General features: G+C 41.9%; 1 protein-coding gene and 1 long non-coding RNA gene across 5 annotated transcripts; both read left to right on the forward strand.

Annotated features, from left to right (window-relative positions):
• On the forward strand, nucleotides 1-19984 carry NUTF2 (nuclear transport factor 2). 4 transcript variants are annotated; one of them, XM_028739727.2, is made up of 7 exons: nucleotides 7-146; nucleotides 3198-3315; nucleotides 5393-5545; nucleotides 8587-8711; nucleotides 11988-12059; nucleotides 13588-13686; nucleotides 19442-19984. In XM_028739727.2, exons 4-7 carry the CDS (start codon nucleotides 8613-8615, stop codon nucleotides 19553-19555), a joined length of 384 nt encoding a protein of 127 aa, XP_028595560.1. In that variant the 5' UTR covers nucleotides 7-146; nucleotides 3198-3315; nucleotides 5393-5545; nucleotides 8587-8612; the 3' UTR covers nucleotides 19556-19984. The 4 variants fall into 4 exon arrangements, with proteins under 4 accessions (XP_028595558.1, XP_077787837.1, XP_028595560.1 ...); XM_028739726.2 differs by lacking the exon at nucleotides 5393-5545; XM_028739725.2 differs by lacking the exons at nucleotides 3198-3315; nucleotides 5393-5545 and having other exon boundaries at nucleotides 1-146.
• Nucleotides 15460-19417, forward strand: LOC144328420 (uncharacterized). The gene is made up of 2 exons (XR_013393648.1): nucleotides 15460-17683; nucleotides 17865-19417. It is a non-coding gene; the product is annotated as an uncharacterized LOC144328420 (long non-coding RNA).
• Nucleotides 19985-23085: the final 3101 nt, after the last annotated feature.

Genomic DNA, 23085 nt, shown 5'->3' on the forward strand with positions numbered 1-23085 from the left:
GCGCGCCAGAGGGCGTGGCCGGAAGAGGCGGGGAGGGCGGGCGAAGCGCGGAGAGAGGGAGCGCTGAGTGGGTTCGGGCCGCACTCGGGGCCGCCGCCTCTGCTGCCGCCGCCGCCGCCGCCATTAGCCGAGGGCGAGCTTGCGAGGTGAGTACTGCGAGACGCCTGAGGTGGAAACCTGAAGTGAAAGACATAGAAGTAGCGGGGCTTCTTTCCTGCCTCTCAAACTCCCGTGCTGGGCCTGGGCGCTGTCTGTCCGCCTGTTTGCCGGCCCGCCCGCCTCTCTCTTCGGCTGCTTCGAGGCCTTAGGCGTTGGGGAAGGGCGAGGATAAGGGTGTGTTCCTGAGTTACCACTGAATTCTGTTGCTTCTCCTTCCTCTCCCTGTTTGCTAGTGATTAATAGCATGGGATCGTGTAAGACTCTCCACGCATTTTTAGGGGGTGATAAACCCATGTGGGTGTGCATGTGTGAATGTATCCGCCCTTTCCCACGTGTGCGCTTTCTCCGTTACGTGCTTCTTGATTCTTTCTTGGATACACCAGGAGCGCACTGTTTGAAAGTTTGGGGCCTTGGGCAAAGAACTCCCCCTCCCCAAATTTATATTTGTTAATTGCTATTTGCAATTCGGACAGGGTTTGCTCCAATGCGTCCTTTTTACAATAGGCCAATGCCTGATATTTCAATAGGTTTTAGTAGCGGGTTGTCAAAAACGTTAAGGCCCTACACGTCGAAATTTGTTTGAAGGGAAGCGGTTCATTAAAACTTAGGCTGCAACCCTAGTCCCACCTACCTGAGTGGAAGTTTCTTCTCAGTGAATGTACTAAAGGGGTTCACTGACGGTCTGTGAGGGCTATCTCCAGTTGCCAGTGACAAAGCATATATCGAAAACTACAGGTAAATAACAAAAGTGTAGTCATTTGTTTTTGAACTCCCAAGTGAGTGCGAATCCAGCCTGCTAGTAAGACTGATCCATTCATTGGACTGACCTGATGAAATCCTTGAAGGAGTTTTTTTAAAAAAAATTCTGTTTCAGATTAATTATTAATTAAGTAGTTATGAAAGAAAAAACTAAGATGACAAAAACTATGTATGATACAAAAGTATCCAAGTTAATGAAATCCAAGGTAGATTGACATTAATTATTATGTGCTGGAAAATGAGAAAAGTTAAGTGATTTGAAGAGTGTTGTCCCAAGGCATGGCCTTGAGAACTTATGATAGAACAGTCTTGTCTAGTAAGACCCTTGATAAGAGACCACCATGTATGTTGCCTTCCATGATGAAATAAAGCTGGGGTATAAATCTCAAATACCGCCCCCCCAATCGAGTACCTAGAAATTGCCACCAGTTTTCTAGGATATTGAGATGTTTGATTTTTTTATTGAATGGGGGTAGGAAGCAAGCAGATATGTGAGAATTCTTAAAAGTGCGGAAGATATATGAGATATTTTAGGTCAGCGTTCTCCAGCCTAGTGCCCTGCATATTGGACTCCCAGCTTGCATGCATCACAGCTTGCATGCCTAGTAGTTAGGAAAGATAGGTACTGCTTCTGAAGGGCGTCACATTGTTGTTTAACAGTCTTTGAATGGCATCATGTTGGGGAAGGCTTTTCTAGTCTATTGAGGTATATACCACTTAATTGCAGCAGTCAGCTGATCATCAGTGTTAGAATGACAAGTAAAGCATTGAAATAAAATGTATTCCTATAAATCAGGGGTGGAGAACTTGCAGCCAGTGTGCCAAATTTGCTCTGCAATACTGTTTTCTTCCAACTGTGTTCACTTGCCCCACGTCTATCATATGTGACATCAAGTGTGGGACAGGTAGAGATGTGCCTGGATTGACTGTGTGACCAAGTTCACCATGTTCTGCCCACTTTTGGCTCAGGTCCCATCTACCACCATCATGCATCATATTGCACCAATGAAATGCAACCCTCAACAGGAAAAATATTCCTAATCTTAATTCCTAATCCCTGATACAGTTGTAACATGCTGCTCAATTTTATGAGGCAACTGGCATTATTGGAAAAGGTGCCTTAAAGGTGAATGAATAGTAGTTGTCTAAGAAGATATGAGTGACTGTTCATTTCAAGAGCTAGTATGCTAGGCATAGGTATGCAACATGTATGTTTGGGGGCCAGAGTGACCTAGAATGCCTGCATCTCTCTGAACCTGCTTCCCCATTACAATTGCCAGGGACTCCTCCATATTCCATTTATCCAAGAATAGATACAGGGAAATTGTCTTCTTAGTCATGGCCCCTACATTCTGGAATTGCCTTCCAGAGGGGTTCATCTTAGCCTACCTCTTCAGAGTTCAAAAAGGAGGGTGGATTTCCCCCAAGAAAAGTTTTAATTTATTGGAATTTTATTGAGTAGTTATAATCTTGGAGAGACAGAAATCACAAACATGTTTAAAAAATAAATAAAATCTATGAACTGCACATAGCTGGCTAATCCATAATAGATTAATGCTGTGGCAGCGGTTCTTTTCATTGTTATACTATTGAAGAGCAGGATTGCACATCTAGGTGTTTAATTAAAAAAAAAGTTTTTTTTATATGAAGAAACTGTTACCTCCAACCCATATTGGTGCCTCTGCCATTTCATTGACCTTGCAGGATTTTAAATATAAAATAATAGCTATGAATGTTGCAGTGTTCCTCCTTCAGTGTTGCAATGTAGTGCTCTCCTAAAATTGAAAAATGAACTTACAAATTTTACTTTATGATTTCTGTTAGTACAAATGAAACCAAGAAACTGATAAAACTCCACAGTGAGTGAGGCATTCCTCCTTAGTCTTGTGCAATTGTGAGTAATTGGTGGAGGAGAGTGCATAGGAACAATGCAGTTATCTGTTGATAGGACTGTGATGAATACAGATTTGAATGTAAGCATTTGTAGATTCTATAGGATGTCACAATGATTAATCCAAGTGTTTAAGATGATGCTTATGTCATGTACTATTGGTAGGAAATAAAATGAACAGTAGTTTTTTTTTTCTTGAACATACGCTCCAGTCAACAAAATGTCAGCAGAACAGCTTCAAGTCAGTAATGGATACATTTACAAAACTGAATTTCTCCCTAGCCTGTGCTTATCCTTGAAAGTTATATTCTTGTTATCGTATCAACAATACAGTATTAACTCAATTTAATACAGTATTAAAACAGTGGTTCTTTTTGCCTGCCATTAGGAATGAAAGAGATTGAGGTTTTCTACTGAGTGGACTATTGCTCTTTAGAAAGAACAGCCACTCGCCTGTGGCGAATATGAATCTCCTCCAGGCAACCAGGCACAGAAGCATTATAAAGGTTGATTCTTTTTCCTTTTATTTATTTATTTATTTCAGTGTAAATCCCGCCTTTCTACATGTAGCACTCAAGGCGGCTTATAATAATAAAAATACAGTAGTTTGGGGGAAAACCACAACCTAACAATAAAATAAAAATAAGACCAGATAAAATTAGTCAGTAATAAAACAGCAAACAGTAATTATATTTGAACATGTTAAGGAAAAAAATTAAAAAAACAGCTAATCCAAAAGCTAAATGCCTGTATAGCCACTGAGAAGGGTGTCTTTGGAAGATCTCAAGATTCGTGTCAGCTCGTACTGGAGATAGCAGTCCTTCAAGTAATATTGTCCCAGGCTTTTTGCATTGTTCCTGTAAATGAATTGGTAGTGATGAAGGTATTGTATTTGTGGTATTGCATAGTCCCTATAAGAGGCCCTACTCGAGTCCAGGTACAGCGTTCTGAACCAGCTGAAGTTTCGAAAAGCTCTTTAAAGGCAGCCTCATAGATAGCACATTACTGTGATCCAAACAATATGTAGTCAGTGCACATGCTACCATGCCCAGAAATAAACAGAAGAGGTAGTAAAACATGTTGTGAGCTAATGTTCGTGGACTTATTTGCAAGGTTGAGAAGGGTATTAGTGTCAAACATGTTACTGCTTATTTTATTATAACATTTGTATCCCACTTTTTCTCCAAAAGCATATATAGTAGTTTCAAAAGCAGTTTAGAACCTACTGGTGCTGTAAAGAAAGGGTAGGAAACCTCAGGCCCACAGGCCAACCTTGACCCACCAGGGGATTCAAGTTGGCTGGTGAGGCCATTTCCCCCAAACCACAGCCCCCTCACCAGCTGATATCACTTGTAACATCTTTTGTTGGGCGGTGTTAAATCATGCATCGGTTGGGCATACCTGTTCTTCAGCTGATGAACTTAGGTTAAATCCTGCTTACTTCAGCTGGATTCCGTTCAAACTGCTGTTAATGCAAAGGAGAAGAACACCCTATTTTAGCAGCACTTTGCACCTGATATCATTGTGATGTCAGGTGATTGACAGGTTGGTAGTTCCTCCCCATCAGTATTGATAAGGGTCTGGCCTAAGAAGCCACAAATATTCCCCACCCTAGATATGCATGCTTCTCATAGTTGCATTTTCATTTAATCCTGAAATGTATTTTAACCACATTGTGAAGTGATTTTATGATGAGGAAAGGTGCCAGTGTTTTTGTGCAAGGCAATATTAACCCTAAATGTTAATGCACAGGTAGAAGGGAATGAGAATCATACCGTAAGAAGAGGCACTTATCTGGTCCACAAAGGCATAGAGAGCTGAAGATACCTCAGGGATGGGGGAACCTCCTGGCCCTCCATATGTTGTTGTATTCCCAGTTCTCAACAGAACCTGGCAGCATACCCCATAGTCAAGAATGATGGGATTTGTAATCCAGCAACATTTGAAGGGCTACAGGTACCCCATCGCTAGCCATGGTTGTTTGCATAATGAGAAAAAGCACTAGATATTAGAGTAACACTTCATTATCATGTAAGTGACCAATGTGATTTTGTATGTTGTATTTGTGTAAAAAAAAGAAAAAGAACAAACTTTTTTAGAATTCAGATATACAGTGGACACTCAGCTTGCAAACGTGATCCGTGCAGGAGGCACGTTCACAACCCGCAGTATTCACAACCTGCAGCGCTGCATCTGCGCATGCGCAAAGTGCTGAAACCTGGAAGCAACCCATTTCGGTACTTCTGGATTCGGCGCGGTGTACAACCCAAAAACGCGCATCCTGAAGTGTTTGTAACCCGAGGTATGACTGTAAATTAAAAACAAAAAAATTCTGTTATGTTTGAGATCTGAGCATCAGACTTCACTATGTTTTCAGTGCCTGACATGTTGGGTCCACCTCCTGGTAAGGATCAAGGAGTTATTGTAGTAATAACAATCTGCATTGCTCCTAGGGAGAAGTGTTAAAGTTGTTGGCCTACTCTGCAAACTGACCTTTAACTGCTATTTAAGAACCAAAATTAAAAAGAGAAGTAATAGTAGATTTATACCATTAAGGTTTCTTCTTTTCTTTTCTATCTAAAGGGCTGTGGGCAAGCCACATTAAGTTAGTAACAAAGTACGTCAATAATCTAAACCAGAAACTAATACACCATCCAGTAACAGGCTCCCAGAAATCAGCTAAAACATCTTAGAACTATCTGGCAACTGTACAGAGGACAAGAGAGACTGACAGAGGTGAGGCAGTTGAGAACACTTGGATATTGTGTTTGGTACATGGATTCATCAAAATAAGTTAGGAAAGCTCTTCATTCAAGAAGGGAGCACAATTACTTTGCAATAGATGAGCAAACTGCTTCTATTATGGGCTGAAGTTTGTCAAAGCATTGTCTAGAGCAGGGCTGGGAAGCCTGTGGTTTTCCATATGTTATTGGCCAACATGGTCAATGGTAAAGGATGATGGGAATTGCAGTCCAGCAACATCTGAAGTACCACATATTCACCATCCCTGACCCAGAGGAATTTTTTTTTTAGTTACAAGTTAGGATACCATTTTCAGTCTGCTCAGATACTTTCATGGTTCCCGTGGGTTCCCCACTCCCACCCCGTGTGCTAGCTTTACCAATGGGTCTTGGTTTCCCTTCACTGCTGAATTTTTAGATCATGTTGATATTTATCAGTGCCAGGGTGGGAGAAAGCTTGGTTAATTGGTTGCCCAAATGCCTACAAATCTCATGCTGGCTCTCAGTTTGGATCTATGTAGGATTTTAAAGAATAGATGTCTATTCAGAAACTCTGAACACCACCTCAGAACTGACTGACCATGTTTCCATGGTCACATTAATCCCAGATTAAAATGAATGTGCAAGTCAAGCTGTGTGTACTTGCTCTCAGAAAACATTGGACAGTTTAGCTGTTTACCCTGAGCTTTCTCTCATCAATCTCTCTAGCTTTCTACTTTGTTCCTTTTATGCCTCAAACATTTATCAACATTAGACCTATCTAAATGTTTTGTGCATGTCCTGCTAGAATAATTGGTCCTTTATCGGAGAGCCAGTCTTTATTGGAGAGCCAGTGTGGTGTAGTGGTTAAGAGCGATAGTCTCGTAATCTGGGGAACCGGGTTCGCGTCTCCGCTCCTCCACATGCAGCTGCTGGGTGACCTTGGGCTAGTTACACTTCTTTGAAGTCTCTCAGCCCCACTCACCTCACAGAGTGTTTGTTGTGGGGGAGGAAGGGAAAGGAGAATGTTAGCCGCTTTGAGGCTCCTTAAAGGGAGTGAAAGGCGGGATATCAAATCCAAATTCTTCTTCTTCTTCTTCTTCTTCTTCTTCTTCTTCTTCTTCTTCTTCTTCTCATCCTTTTTTCTTACCAAGCACTTTAAATGGCTTTGGTGGTCTTGTAGGAAATGCTTGAGGCTACCCATGCTAATCAGCCAAACCATAATATCCTCTTTGGAGAGTTATCTACCTTGATCTTCTGTTCATCTACCTTGATCTTCCGTTCATCTACCTTCCAACTTTAGTGATCTGCTTACACGATAAATAGGTGTGTTTCTGTTTGCTGCCATTCAGAAGAATGCATAGTTCCCCCTCACTCTTAAAGTTTTGCCTTGAAGTTTACATTGTAGCAAGTTGTTGATCTAAGTCAACAGAAGGAAAGTGATGTCCAAATTGGTGATACAGAATTGTAGAGTTGGAACAGTCTTGCAAATAGATAGTGAATGGACTCCTATGATCTTCTGTGTTTGGCTCTGCTTTATCATAAAAAATTGGGACATACAAGTTCACTGTCACCTTTTGTTCTTGCTATTAGGCTGGGCAGATTTCCAGAGCACTGCACTATATTTCAGTAATGCAGCTGTTATTTGGCTTCCTTCCTTTACAATATCCAGCATTATAGAAAAGACAGAGGAACTGTGATAGGCAGGGAAAATATAACAAGTATCTATGGCAGCGGAGTGTGCACAGAAATGCTCTCTTTTTCTACACTGCCTTCAAGAGCTATAGCCTCCACCCCCAATATACTTTCTAGCTTGCTTTTGGTATGAGCACAGCACCAGGAAGACTTCTTTCCCTTCTGAATATTAGAGTTCAGGGAAAATCCAAGAAGACAATTTTGGGCTAGATAATTTGACCTGGTGGAAGGAAGCTTTGGATGCTCCCAAATAAGTTCTGTTGCTTTTTGAATGTGCCTGAATTCAGTGCAGCATGAGGCAGAGTTTTCTTACTTCTCCAGGTACCCAGAAAGCAGTGAGACATATTACTGCTGTTTGTGTATATATGTGACTCAGAGCAGCAGGGATGAGCCCCAGCTGACTGCTGAGGTGGAGAAGGGCAGAGGCTCTATCCCTGTGGTGTCATCTGACCCTGAGCTCAACATGATGCCAGAGAAGGCCCTGTCCTCTTCCTTGGAGGCCAAGGTTGTAGCACAAATTGATTTTGCTTGGCTGTCAAGGCCTGCAAAAAAAAGGAAAAAGAGTGACTCCTGTATATGAGCCTTTTAAGGACACAGGACAGAGAAAGCTTTGAGCACACTACTGTACTTCTACAACACAGCACAATTTTGGCAGCCTACTCCAGCTTCAAGTTAGCCAGGATGAGTACTTGAAGGTGCTTCGGTGACATATGTGAGCATGAAGGCCACCAACAGGTTGACACTTGGTAATAGAATCATAGAACTGTATAATTGTAGAGTTGGAAGGAACCACAGGGGTCATCTAGTCCAACTTCCTGCAGTACACAAATCCTTTTGCCCAGTGTGGGGCTCAAACCCATTATACTGAGATTTAGAGTCTCATGCTCTACCAGTTGAGCTGAGAATGTTTGCTGCTTGTTTCAAATGTGTGGAGAATTGCACATCTGTATTAATACAACTAAACAATTTGATGTCACTAGTTTGTATGATACATTTCTGGATTCTGAGTTCTAATTTTGGTTGTTGTATGTTGGCCAAAAATGCTCAAAGGAGGAGGGTACTGCTACAGAGCAGACGTTTCATGCTTTTAAGAGCCATAGTTTTCTTTTCCTCTGTGTCATGGTATGAACCAAGGAGTGCCTTAATGCTGGTGCCTAAATATGCTGCAGTCAGGCTCCTGCACTACAGCAATGTAAACTGGAGAAAGTTCTCTGTAGTGTGATGCTCAAATCCTCAGGGAGGAAAATCATGGCTAAGTGAAAAATTTGGACGATTCTGGTAAAAGATCAGCCTATTGTACTTGTATTGTTACAGTCTTTCATTGCCCTGGGCTGTCAGTTTTCACTGCTTTTTCTTTTTCAGTTGCTGGCTCCGACTGAGGATTCAGAATGGGAGACAAGCCTATTTGGGAGCAGATTGGTTCCAGCTTTGTACAGCATTACTACCAGTTATTTGATACAGACAGGACTCAGTTAGGAGCAATATACGTAAGTAGCTATTGCAGCAGATTTTTCTTGATTATTTTAAACTATTGCTCAATTATTCCAACACCCCCCTCCCCATTTATGTGCTTGTCCATTACAAACTCTTGCAAACAGCCCTGTGAAGTAGGTTGCAATCCTGTTATCAGGGAGAGAATTAAGGCAAGGACATGTTTACTTGCCAAATGATACACATCAGGTGTGGGAAACCTTTGGCTCTCCAGATATACCTAAACTACAACTCCCACCATTCCTGGCCATTGGCCATGCTTGCTGGAGGTGATGGACACGGTAGTTCAGCAACATCTGGTGAGCCAAAGGTTTCCCGCTTCTGACATACACAGTTATAAATAGGCAGTCTTATTCAGTCAATTACTTGCTTAGATATTCTAGACAGTTGAAAAGTACCTACCCCATCGATTGGTCAACATGTTCTATGACTTTGATTTGATGCACCACTCGGCATTCTAGTGGCCTCATTTTACAGTAGCTACAGTAAAGCAAGTTATAGGAGTCAAGAATGTGAGGTTACCAAAGCATGGCGCCTTCACCTGGTGGTATATCACAGGTGACACTCCCACTGCTCCCGCAGTATACCGCTGGGTGAAGACGCCATCACGCTCTGGCCCTCAAACCTAGGGAGGAACAGACCGATGGAGCTTGTTTTTCCCTCTGAGTGCCAGGTGCTGCCTAGCATTTATAGGCATGAAGTGCAGGGATCAAGAGCAGATTTAGTTGGCTGAACAGCTTCAGGCGTCTTGTTCAAATTCTTAGCATGCAGCAACCGAAATAAATGCCCCACAATTTGACAAAATGGTGCTCCAGACATTCCCTCTGATACTGTATAAGCATTATTGTTTAAATCAGAATGAATGTGAATGACTTTACCTTAAAAGTGCTGTAAAATGTGTCACAGCAGGCCTCAGAAGGTTCATATATTTCCAACAGGGGTAGATTTTGCCAACCCATTCGCCACCCTGAGAAGCTCTGCTGGATGTCTACTAGAGGATGCAATTGTGGCAGTGAAGTAAACATTCTTCATTGCCATGTGGTAGGCATGATTATACACTCACCAGCACAACGTCACGCTTGCTAGGAGACTTAAACCATTTGTGCTCTGTCTGTTTTCGCTACCTCCTGCTTCACCCACAACTCCCTGGAAAACCAGGGTCTAAGCATGCTCTGCAGTGCTGGAGAGGCCCTTGGGAGTGGCTGTGTCGACCACTCCTTCCATATCACTGTTCCAAAGAGAAACCAGAGTTCTAATAAATGGTGACATTTCCACTCTAGATGTTCAGTTGCCTTTCTAAATAAACTAGGATCTCCTAGGCAGATCAGTAATACAGGATGAATTGTTAATATGAAACAAAGAAATGAAGCCTTAGTAATGCTTAGATTAACGTGATCAGCAGCACAGTGCTGATTTAACTTTTACACATGCAGTTTTTGTCTTTTCTCTGAGTTCCTGTCAGCAAACTTGGGGAGGGTTCAAAATACACTTCAATACATTGTATATAGCTTAGAGGCTGTACCTGACCTTTAGGTTGGCATTGCCTGAGTGTTTCAAGAGAACTAAGTGCATTTAGGGACTGCCTGAATGCATCAGAATGCAAGAGTGATGCGCATGCACATAGGACTCTAAACTTCGTTGGCAGGAAAGCATGTGTTTTACCTCAAGCATTCATACTTTGCTATTACTAGATGCCGTCCATACTCTAGCACTATTCATGGCATAAATTGAAAGGGATTTTCAGAATTTTTAAGGGTTGAGTACCAAAAAGCAAAGAAAACCAGGGAACAAAGTGGGAAATTCTTTCTTTGTCTGACAATTATTTTTCTGGAGGGAATTAAAAATGGCATTTTTGCTAGAATTTGACTTCTAGCCATATTGAAATGTGGATGATTGCTAAGCATATTGCAATAATGTGAGAATGAAATGCTACTTATAACTCCTGTGCCCAGGCCACATCACTTCTACTCCTAGCAGGTGATCTGGTTTTATATTGGCGGGTCAATTTTCACTTCCAAAGGTTCTGGTGAAGAATGGCAGGTGGTAGAGATTGCAGATCCAATTGGAAAATGCTCCTGGATGAAATAGTGAATCGCAGCTGCTCTGAACAATTGGCAGTTCTTTTTTATGTGGGTGTTGAATGACAGTTTGCATCATTCTGTATTGTTAAAACTTTAAGGAAATGAAGGACCTCAACAGCTGCCTTTTTTGTTCTTAATAGTGTATGCTTCACAAGGGAAAGCCATGAAAGCTATTGGAATGACAATTTTAAAAATGGTGATTGACTGACTTTGGTCATTCCTAGTTCCATACAGTGTATAAGCTACCAAAGAGTGTTAGATTTATCTAAGATTTGCTGTATAAACTGAAGTAGATGGGAGCTAGAAAGCTGAGAGTCCAAGAACAGGGAGAGGTTAGACTATAGATCTTTGACCAAGAGGTAGTTGGCTGGAAGAGTGGAGCAAAGATGGGAGACCACAGCCTTCCTCCACCCCACCCATTGGCTTCCTAGCAAAATTGCAAAAGCCCATTTTCTAAATGGCAAGCTTTAAGTGTGGCACTGTCCAGTGGTAAGCATGATGAGCAACCAAGCTTCCTCCCAACTTAGAAGCTGGAGATGTGGGTGAAGATTCTTCAGCACAAATGCATACCCTGCTAGTTTTTCCTGTTCCAAGCTAAGACAGAGAGCATTGGATTAAGCAGTTTGAAGGCACTGAGGCAGTAGAGTCCAATGGCCTGCACTCCCCCCCCCCCACCAAAAAAATTGGCCTTCCCCAAATTAAATACCCTGGCGGTAAGGTCTTGACAGGTGGGGAGGCCTGGCAATTGCACTTTTTGGCATGTTCAGCAAGGCCAAATTGTAGACCTCCTAGATGGACAGCTCTCAAGCAATAAGTAGCTTCTAGAAGGCAAAATGTGGCCTTTGGGTCTATGGTTGCTGCGTAGAACAAATATATACCCTATACTTACGAAATATAGCCTTATTGTATGGGCCAAAAGTAAGGAGTCTGATTGGGGTGGAGGGTGTTGCCTGCTGTGTTGCACTACTAGGACTCAAAATTTGCTGGATGTCTTTGGCATGGAGCCAACCTCTGATTCAGCTGAGCCTGTGCTTAGCCCTTCTGAAAAAGGTGCAAACTTACTGCTCTCTGTTTCTGTGTGTAGCTGAGAGAGTTTAATAACTATTGCTGTTTTCTTTATGCAAAATGAAATCTTACTTTTCCAAGCAGATTTTTACCGTCTCCCTCTCCCTCCTCTTTTAATAATTTCAGATAGATGCCTCATGCCTTACATGGGAAGGACAACAATTTCAGGGCAAAGCAGCTATTGTTGAAAAACTCTCAGTAAGTTCCTGTGTTCTTCATTGCCGGACATTTCTGTTCAGCTCAGAATTCTTTTTGAAAGATTTGCGTTTTGGTGCAGGCCAAGTTCTGGTGTTAACTTCTGTTGTATTATTTATAGGAAGCAGGTTTAGGCTGCACCCTTTTGCATTTCTAATCTGCCTGTCTGAAATTGTAGTGATTTCAGTTCCAGAAATGTAAAGCACAGTTAACTTACGAAGTAAGTCCCATTGGACTCAGTGATAGTGAGGATGAAAAAACACACCCTTAGATTTATATAGTGTACTTGAATGTTCAAAGTGCTTCACATGCATTATTTTGTTCTAGTGCTAACTCAGTAAAGTGGTTCAGTTTTATTATCTCCAGACTGCAGATGAAGTCTGAGGAGGTGTGTCTAGCCTAAGGCTATCTCTTGAGTTCCAAGCAGATGAAGGCCCAGGGCATCCTGATTGGTGGCTCAGTCTGTTAGCCACCTAGCTATACAAAACCTTATTTGCATGTGTTCCAGACAGCACAGTTGCATCCTCTTTCATCGTAGTTGCAGTCTATATAAAGCAGGGGTGGTGAACCTGTAGCCCTCCAGATGCTTGTAAAGATGGTTCTAAGTTTTTAAGCATACAACAACAAGTGATTATACAGTGTCTTTTATTTTGCACGCATGTCTATATTGTATACTGAGAGCAGATACAGCCTTGCAACAGTTTCTGGGATTATAACATGCTAATTGTCTCAGGATAAAGCTTCTCCTAAGTGAGAGGCAATGGTGGTCTCTGGCAACCATCTACATGTTGCTGAATGCCTGTTGGCCTCATTCAGCATGATAATGAACAACCAGACTTATTATCTATAACATCTGGAGGCTACAGGTTCTCTTTCCTTGTTTTGTGTGTACTCTGTCCAGAATGAGAACAGCAATGGAGCTCAAAAGAAACACCCTTTGGAATAGGTGAGTTTCTCCTTAACAGGGCTGAATTCAGAGGTCCACAATTTTTGCCTAACCTTAATAGACAAAAAAATATGACTGCACTTTCCTATGTTGTTGATTTCACATGACACTCTATACCAGGTCTGGAATAATTCCTTGCTCCCCTCCCCAGCTTCAAGTTTAGAGCTGGAAATAAGGTGGGAGGGTGGCTTGTTGGCTGTGCAGCCTAAGTGCAGCAGCAGCAGCAGCAGCTTAAACACACATCAGCTTCCCTTGGAGCAGGGGAGGGAGGAGGTGGGAATCACCATGAAACTGCTAGTACAATTACTGCCTCGCAGCTGCAAGGTTGGGAGGAATTGCTTACAAGAAAGCAGCAGCATGCTTACCATGATGACCAAAAATGTGGGAGCCTGGCTTGACCTTTCACATGCTGTTTTAAACAAAAAACTGGTCAGCGATTGAATGAATACATTTCAGGGTGCTTGCATTTTCAGAATTAATTCAACACCTAAGAACCTGGCTTGGTGCCACAGATTGCTTCACAGATGAGCTTAACCATAAAAATTTTAAGCAAAACTTTACATTTTTTTCTCTTTCTGTTTACAGAGCCTTCCCTTTCAGAAAATACAGCACAGTATCACAGCGCAAGACCATCAGCCCACGCCTGACAGCTGTATACTCAGTATGGTAGTTGGGCAGCTTAAGGTAAGTGCTTTTTTCAACTTTTGGTCCTGTGAAAGGAATAGTTGGAGTCCAATTTCAGAACCGGTTCAGGGTTTAGCCACTGCAAGTGAGTTTTGGGCTCACATGTCCTCTGCCTTCCTCCCCCCCACTCTATGGTTTGCTCAAACCAAGGAGGGAGAGAATTAGAGCACAAAGGGGGGGGGGAGTAGGTATGTTTGAGCCCAAAGCCTGTTCATGACTGCCAAACCACAGCTTGACAATTACATCTGAAACAGGTCTAATCCATTAGGGCAGATTGTTCTAGCACTGCAAGTGAACAGACCTACTTTTGCTTGGGTCATGGAAGCTGAATGACCAGGGCTCTTTCTCAGAGGGGTCCCCGTCCCTCCCCTCTAATACAGTGGTACCTTGGTTCTCAAACTTAATCTGTTCCATGAGTCTGTTCGACTCCTGAAACCATTTGAAAACCAAGGCACGACGTCTGATTGGCTGCAGAAGTTTCCTGCACTCAAGCGGAAGCTGCGTTGGACATTCAGCTTCTGAAAAACGTTCGCAAACTGGATCACTTCTGGGTTTGCAGCGTTTGGGAGCCGATTTGTTAGGCAACTAAGCCATTCAAGAACCAAGGTACCACTGTATGTTGCATTGTCTTTGTAAACGTTAAATACTCCTATGTCTTGTTTTGACTGATGTGGGTGTGGCTTGTTTTGACTGATGTGGCCTTCATGCTACCAGTTGGAGGGGAGGAACCAAATGAGTCACCAAGTTTGTTACAACTGATGGAAAGGAGCCGGGGCCTTAACCAACACATAGCATTGTTCCCTCTCTGACAGAGGAGCTTAAACAAAAATCTCTAGGTGGAGCCGTGGTTAAAGAAGCTTGTTATCTTGTGCTGCCTTGGAAACTGAAATACACCTGTGAGCAGGCAGGGTTGTGAGGCTATTCTCTGAAAACTTAGACTTTCAGTTGGACATCTTTAAAGAAAACTGTCTGGCAACACTGAACTTGGAATGTTGGTCACAAGGACTTTGGTAAGCACTGCGTCACACAGCAAAAGTGTTATCCCTTGACACAGCCCATCGGAAGGAGGCACAAAGAACTTTTCCGTCTCTGGGCCTGTGTTAAGTGCATATGGACACACTTTGCCCCACATGTAATCCAGCTTCAAAATACTTTTACTTCATAATACCTGCTAGGAATGTAAAAACAACAAAAGAATCTTGTAGCAGTTCAAAGGCTAATATACTGTGGCAAAAGCTTTCATGGGCTGTAGCTCATGACAGCTCACACCACTATTCTTCAGCTGGTGGGTTAGGACCCACTACTGGATCATAGCTTGGTCCAAGGTGGGTTGCAACAGCAGTACCACCGCATGCAGCTATATGGAAAAAGATTGAGAAATGGGTCCCCAATTACATGCTTGGAGTTAAAGGTGGGTCCTGAGTCTGTCTTATGCTATAATAAATTAGTTTGTCTCTTAAGATGCTGCTACAAGTCTTGCTGCAACAGCCCTTTGGAACTACCCCTTTGGAAATTGCTACGAGTTTAACTTTACTGCAAGAGTTGAAGAGAAGCCTGCAAAAGTGGCATAAAAAAACCAAGGGGTGGACATTACTCTCCATGTGCCCATCGATACTGGTAGCACCTTTAGCAGTTTTGTGCTTGGAGGGAAGTCCTCTTTGTGCCTTCAGTGTAAACACACAAAGAGGTTTACATGGAGAAACAATCTAGCTCCACCTCCTAGATCAGGCATGTCCAAAGTCCGTTTCAGGGGCCTCCTAATCTGGAGGCTTAATTCGGCCCCAGTTTATTTCCTGGGGTAAAATCCTTAAAAAACCCTCACGGCCCTTCACTTCATCAAATCTGGCCCTCTTTGAAAAAAGTTTGGACACCACTGTCCTAGATACTGATACACAGTCAGCACCACTCTGAAACAAGTTCAAGGCATGTAGAGTTTGTGTCCTTGTAGAGGGAGTCCTATGCAGGAGGGATCCATTTCAAACTGATGTTTGTGTGATGTCTGAGAAGTATGGCTGACATAAGTGTCAGCATCTAGGCTAGCCCACCCAAGAACGAGAGCCCGTTTACAGGTTTTCAAGCCAACATGTGAAGCAGTAATCTAAAAGAATGCACATCTTCTTGTTATATACAGAGGCTATGTAGAAGGATTAATGTATGGATGGGGTGATTTTTTATCATAGAAGATAAAGCTTATACAGTGGTGCCCCGCAAGACAAATGCCCCGCAAGACGAAAGGGTTTTCCGTCGCGGAGGCGCTTCGCAAGACGAAGTTCCCTATGGGCTTGCTTCGCAAGACGAAAACGTCTTGCGAGTCTCGCCCTTTTTTTTTTTGCTCCCCCCCCCCTTTTTCAAAGCCGCTAAGCCGTTAATAGGCTTTTAACAGCTTAGCCGCTAATAGCGCTAAATCGCTAATCCGCTTAGCCGCCAATGGGTTGCTTCGCAAGACGAAAAAACCGCTAGACGAAGAGAATCGCGGAACGGATTCTTTTCGTCTTGCGAGGCAACACTGTATACTTTTCTTCTGAATGCTGTTTCAGAAGCGATGCAAGGAGAAAGGGCTTCACTTCTATGTCTTGCCGGAAATGAATCATGTGCATCTTCCCGGGCACTTTTAGGCAGATTGGGAAAGTGCAGATCAGTGGTGCTTCCTATATCTTCTGCATGTTGCCCTGTCCAAAAGAGTAGTCAGTGTGATATCACTAGTATTCATTATCAGTGCATACTTGTTGCATCACTTGGCAGATGAAGGCATTTAGGAAGATAGATTCTGGAAAGGAGAAAGTTAATCTCTAAACATAAAGATTACTTCGTGTAGCTTTATAGACAAACACCTGTTTTCTAGTAAGTTTTATGCTAACCTTTCAGAGTTTACTTGGCATCTTCATACTAGTAATAAAATTGAAAGGGCCCAAACTCCATGGTAAAGCAAGTATTGTGTATGCAGAAGGTTCTAGGTTCAGCCAATGACACCTGCTATTCAAATGATTGCATGTATTAGGGATGAGAAAGACCTCAGAGGTGCTGCAAATTGGAACTGACAGTGCAAGGCTGGGTGGAAAAATAGTTTGACTGTATAAGGCAGCTTCATCTGTTCAAAGCTTCACAGATAAGCAACTTTAGTTGGCAGGCTTTTAGTTCATGGTTTGCATGTGGCTTATTGTAAGCTATTGGAAGATTTATTGTTGCGAATGAAATTATATGAATCGCCCATTACAAAAACCTCCAGGAAAAAAGTTAATGTAGTCCCTTTAATGTGGACTGAAATTATCTTACTAATTTTTAAGCTTGTCCTTGTCCTCATTGTACTGCTCCTGAGTAATTGGCAGCAGTAGAGGTACCTGTTGCATGCCTGGAACATTCTTTCTAAGTGCAGTAAATACACTCATAATGCAATCCTGCAAGGAGACTGGCATTCTGTATCTACAGAGCCTATCACTTTAGTAATGATTTCTCTCCTGTTCTGCTCAGGCAGATGATGACCAAATTCTAGGTTTCCATCAGACCTTTTTGTTGAAAAGCTTACAAGGTGCGTGGGTGTGCACCAATGAAGTCTTCAGGCTAGCACTCCACAATGTTTAACCTCTGGGCGCCTTCTACCTCTGATCTTCACAGTCCTCACTGAGTAAGAAGCACACTGCTTGCTCCTGTATCCTAGTTGAACTTGCAGTCTGAACAGCATGGACATTGCTTGTGTGTTCTTAAAGCAGGGTTGAAGAATGAGAATCCTGCTCATCTCAGGGTTGTGGCTTTTGAATTGAGCAAATGGAGTTTTCCACTTGGAACCAGCTGCTGCGGAATTAATTTAGCATAACTTTTTATGCCAGTCAGTTGCTTGCCTAACATCCTAGATCTAGCATTGCTTAGAAATCTAGGACATCTGTGTGGCACACAATGAACACTCACCTTGTTGTGTTTGGAGTTGTCTGAGCTAGAGCCTGTAGGTATATCTGTGCAAGATTCCTCTTAGATCAGGAAAATGCCCTTAAGCCAAGGTCAGGTTACACTTTAAAAGGTAAAGGTACCCCTGCCTGTACGGGCCAGTCTTGACAGACTCTAGGGTTGTGCGCCCATCTCACTCAAGAGGCCGAGGGCCAGCGCTGTCCAGAGACACTTCCGGGTCACGTGGCCAGCGTGACATCGCTGCTCTGGCGAGCCAGAGCTGCACACGGAAACGCCAGGTTACACTTTAAAGCACCACAAATGTGCAGCTCATAAACACAGTTGGGTCTGGGCTTCAGGACGTTTACTGTTTAAATAACAAGAGTGTTGGAGGAGATGGGAAAGGGAAATGGCAAAGAATGGGTGAGCAAATGTATTTATTTTAGGTTTTGCTTCAGTTAGGGATAAGAATTAAGACAAAGGCTTCACAGAAAAAGTGGGGTTTTAAGAAGGATTTAGCAGGTGTTTTTAAACTGCAGCAGTAAGAATGGCTTTTGGTATGTACAGCATGGGTCTGTGGGGCCTCTACATTTACCTGATTTGGTTGCTAATAATCAGAGGGAGAAACAAATGTCAGGGATATGCAAAAGTACTTTCTTTTTAGGAAGCATTTATATATGTCTCTTCTGTGGCACTCTGAAGCCACTTTTGCCCACTTGTTTCAGCTTCAGTGGAGATTGTGTGTGTGAATGGCATGGACAGGTATGCATTTAGAATCTAGATCCGGTTATATTTCTTTTTGAGTGCAGAGTGCATTTTTAGATTTGGAGCCAATCTACTGAGTGCAACCATCTTTTGGATAAGGGTCATAGTTCTAGTTATTAAAAATATTTGACATGTAGGTTTGCTTCATCCCTGGCACCAGCAAGAACAGGGAAGAAGCAGAGTAGGCACTTAAGAGCAGTGTGCTGGTGCACACAGGTAGCAGGGGCACAACAAGTAAATAAATGAAAAATACTTAAGTGCCCAATTGCAACACAGATAGCTCAGTTCTGCCCCCCCCCCCCCCCGGCAATAATGCTTGCCTCCCCTTAAAATAAATCCTGGCTACGCTCATGCATTAAACCATAGTTTATTCTAAACTATGAGCAAACTAGCTCACAGTTAACTGCTCCATGGAATTCTGCAGAAAAATTATATGGAGTTGAAACGCAACATTATATGTACTGCTATATATTCTAGAAGACGTGAACAAGTCAGTAATTACCAGCCTTTCCCCACTGAATGTCACTGTAATGGCTTTATTCCTCCTATTTGAAGGGATTCATTCTTATGCCAAATATATTAGTGATTGTTATAAGGACATGGCATTTTTCAAATTTTTGACCACCACTCACCATCCCATTTTTTTTGCCCTATCTTTTTGTACATTCTAAACCTTATGCCTATTTTGTTGGCTTTAGCAGGACTTAACCTTGAACTCTCAAACACACTACTACCTCCTCAAATTGATGTTAAGGGGTTGTATTGATTCTCAAGAAGCTTATAATTCTCAACTTCCATAAGCATAAACATTATCTGTAGTGCAGCAGTAATTGCTACAATGGTAATGGATCATCTCCATGTTTCTACTGCTCTTTGAGTATTGTCCATGCCGTTGTAATTTTGCATCATTAAGACTCAAAAATGCATGTCAGAATCTTGCCTACCTTAATTCATTAGCACAGGGATGACATGATAAATCTGAAAGCTGAATGTTGGTGCAGACAGGTGAAGTATGCATGACAGCATTTGGCACCAGCTGCAGGAATTTGCCTTGTTAGACATTTGCTGTAGTAGAGAATTTCTAAAATTTATTTTTATTTTGTCTTCACAGGCCGATGAAGATCCTATTATGGGATTCCACCAGATATTTCTATTAAAGAACATCAATGATGCTTGGGTTTGCACCAATGACATGTTCAGGCTAGCATTGCACAACTTTGGTTGAGACAGCATCCCCGAGGCACCTGTACTTTTCTTTTCTCCTCTCCTCCTTACAGATATTAATCACATTCATGGAACATTCCAAATATCATACACAAACCTGCAACACCACGGCAAGCAAGCAAGACCTGCGACATGCCCTTCTGAAGAGTTTATGTTGTGTCACTAGAAGAGTTCCTTGTGCATGATGTTTGGAAGTTAGACTTAGCTGCATTTGACAAGGGAAATGTGTGTTTTTACCAGCATGCCTCGGGAAGCATCCGTAATGCAAAAGGTTGTGTTTCTGTACTGACAAGTTTCTCTAATAGCCCAAAGAAGCAAAAGGAAAGGAAAGAACGGCAGCCTGAATCCAGCTGAGATACTGATTTTTTTTTTTGTTCAGATGTTTCAGTGCTACATTATACAATAAAACCATGAAATTTTCTTAACAGTTTACATTGTTGGATGTTCACTATGTAACTAGATTCTTGCATCTTCAGCTATACATCTGAATACCTAGCCTGGAAACGCACGACTCGGCAGAACTTTGAAGTTCTTAACGTCTCCATAGCTCTTTTGTAGTACATTTTTGCCATTGTTTAAGGCTTAACAATTGCTCCATATATCTGAAAGTTGAGACATTTCCTTCCCCTGAAAGTCATAATACGGATTTATATTAATTACTTAAGTGTAAAGCAGATCATTACACTGAGCATCAATCATTTTCTTCAGTCCTTCTTACAGAAATAGATGGAAGACCATGCATAAAAACAGCAATGTAGAATGTACTTTTTCCAGGCTTCTAGGCTTCTTTCTCTACACTAAGTTCTCAAGATCTGGCATATTCATACCATTTGCTTTTCCTCTAGTGTTCAAGACATGGGTCCGTATATCATTATGAATTGTTTAAAGAGTTGCCCTTCCAGGACAGCCATTTTAAAGCGAGCTATAACTTTAGCCTAGTACAATCACACTACTTTTTTCATCTGCCTGTGACTTGCTTCGGATAATGTCCTGAATTATCCTAGTATTGTTGCTGAAGTAAGCAGCACCCACATGCCACCAATAGCAGTGTATCAGTAATTAAATAGTACCAGTACTACTAAACTGCTAAGAAAATTCCAAATATGTTTTCTTTGCTGATTTGCTACAACAACATAGCGATGGAGACAACACAAATTTTCAAAATGGCCAGGTCCTTATAGGATTTTTATTAATGAGCTTAGTATTAGGTGAGCAGACTTGCATCCATGGGCCTTTCCTAAAGATTAACTGAGCTATTTCCAAATTGTGCTGGGCACTTGACCTGATACTTGTTTAGTTTCATATGCCAATGAGTAGGAGGAACAGTAAGTGTGTTTTTCTCAACTATGGAAAAAGATCTCTTGAAGAGATGGATTTGCTATCACATCTACTGAGAGGTGGCTGTAGTTGGCATCAAATCAATATAAAAACCAAGGCAAGGAAGGTATGCATTTCCAAGCATATCCTGAAATAAAGGTACATTTCTAATCCCCGCTGGATGGTTTACAAAAGTCCCTTTCAGCTTCGCTCTGGATGTTAGGGTTTGGATTCCTTGTTCTGATCGTTCTACTTCACCGACTCTTTTTGTGCTTTCATTTTCCTACACAGAAGTGATCTAAAGGACTGTCACTGTCCCCGGCAAGCCAATGCTTTTGGGGCGATTATAGCTGCCGCTTACGGTCCTTGAGGTGTAGTTCCATAGACATCACTTCATTGCAAGGATTTTGGTTAACATTAGCCAGTTACATGAATTTAAAATGTGCTTGTGGAAGAGGGCTTAGGCTGGCATCCATGTCTTAATGCATGTGTACAGGTTTAGTTTGCAGAAGTCCCAATGATGTGTAGAACTTCGTGCCAAGTTTGCTTAGAACTTCACCCTTCAAATCAGGTGATCGGGCAACTATTGCTTCCACTGCCAAGTTGATGGTCGGAAATGGTTGTCTCTGTATCTAAATAAGATGAGGCAATTCCAGATAGCCTCATTTTAAATTTAGCACACCAGATGAAAATCTTTGGGTGAGGTCATCATAGGGTACCATGTTTTGAGTTGGATGTTGTATAAGTCTTGGTGAGAGCTTTGCTTAATAGCCATATGAAAATAAAATGCCTTATAAAACTTCATGAGAATGTCTTTCACAGGCAACATTTTGTTGGAAGGGGGGCTCTTTGGCCAAGCTAATGAGGAATGTTTATTATCATCCATAAAAGAAGAGTGACTGTTTCCCAATATCTTGTGTCACCTTCACAACATTAGCTTATGGCATTTTATTAAAAATTGGCTTGCAATTTGAGAAAATGTTAAAGTCAGTAGATAGAGACTGCTCAGAAGGACAATAAAAAGCTGTGTTCTCCAACCCAATTTGAAGGAGAAATCCATCCTTCCTATCATCCCTTAATGGAAACTGCCTTGTAATCATTTGTTTTCAGAGCAGAAAACATCCTTAGGATATTATAAACTGCTACAAGAAGGTATATGATAGAAAGCCTGATCTAGGATTCTAGATTATGTGTAAGGAGATGAAAGCTGTTAAACTGCTTATTCTGAAAACACTGTAAATTCTTTCATAAAACTGCTAAGTGCTACTTTGCTTTGGGGCAATACATAGAGCAGACCTGTGCAACTACCAAAGCACAGCCCATCAGCCACATACCATGGCTTGCCACATGCTCCATAAGTGTATTTTTGCAGTTCTAGGCCAGCACCCAAAACAGCAGGGTTTGGATCCAGTCAATATTGTGGTGGGGTTCTCCTTTTTGTGAGGGGTATACAAAAGAAGGCACTGAGAATTCGCTTCTATACAAAACTTGTCATCAGTTGACTGTAGAAACATCATGTTCCAAAAACTGCAGCAGCTTACATACTCCTTTATAGCAGATGCTTGATGTACATGGGGAGAAAAACACTATTTGTAGAAATGCAGAATTTCAATTGCAGAACAGCACTACCTACCTATACCATATCTACTGTATAATCTTGACTTATTAAGATTGTACCAGCAGCAAATGTTTAAATAAAGGCTCTTTAACAAATACTGTTGCTTTAAGACTAGAAACCAGAAAAAGAGTGAGGAAGTGTGTGCTGTCTTGCTTCATGAGGCAGCATAAGAATAGGGGGCCAGCATAACTCATCTGTGTTTAGATTGTTGTGTGAGGACATCTCTCATCTCTGAAATAATAATCTTGTGGCCAATTTCCCTGTTATCTAGTGATAAAAGGGAAGGGACAGCACTTTATGTGAACAAGCCTAATATTGTCACCATTTGTTTAATAGTGGCAGCCCCTTTTCCTTCACATGTAATTTCCTTCCCATGTAATTATCCTGACCACTTCTGAAAGAACAAGATGTGTGATAACATGCCTACTTGTAGAATAGCTTTTCCCAACATAGTGCCCTCCATTTCCCTGGACTGCAACTCCCATCATCGGTGATGCTGGCTGGGGCTGATAAGAAGGCAATAAGCTGGTGAAGGGTAAACTTTCTGTTTTGTTATTGACGTGCAGTCTACAGATAGCAATACATGAAATGTGAGG

The sequence above is a fragment of the Podarcis muralis genome, chromosome 7 (genome assembly GCF_964188315.1).
Source record: "Podarcis muralis chromosome 7, rPodMur119.hap1.1, whole genome shotgun sequence".
NCBI lineage: Eukaryota > Metazoa > Chordata > Lepidosauria > Squamata > Lacertidae > Podarcis > Podarcis muralis.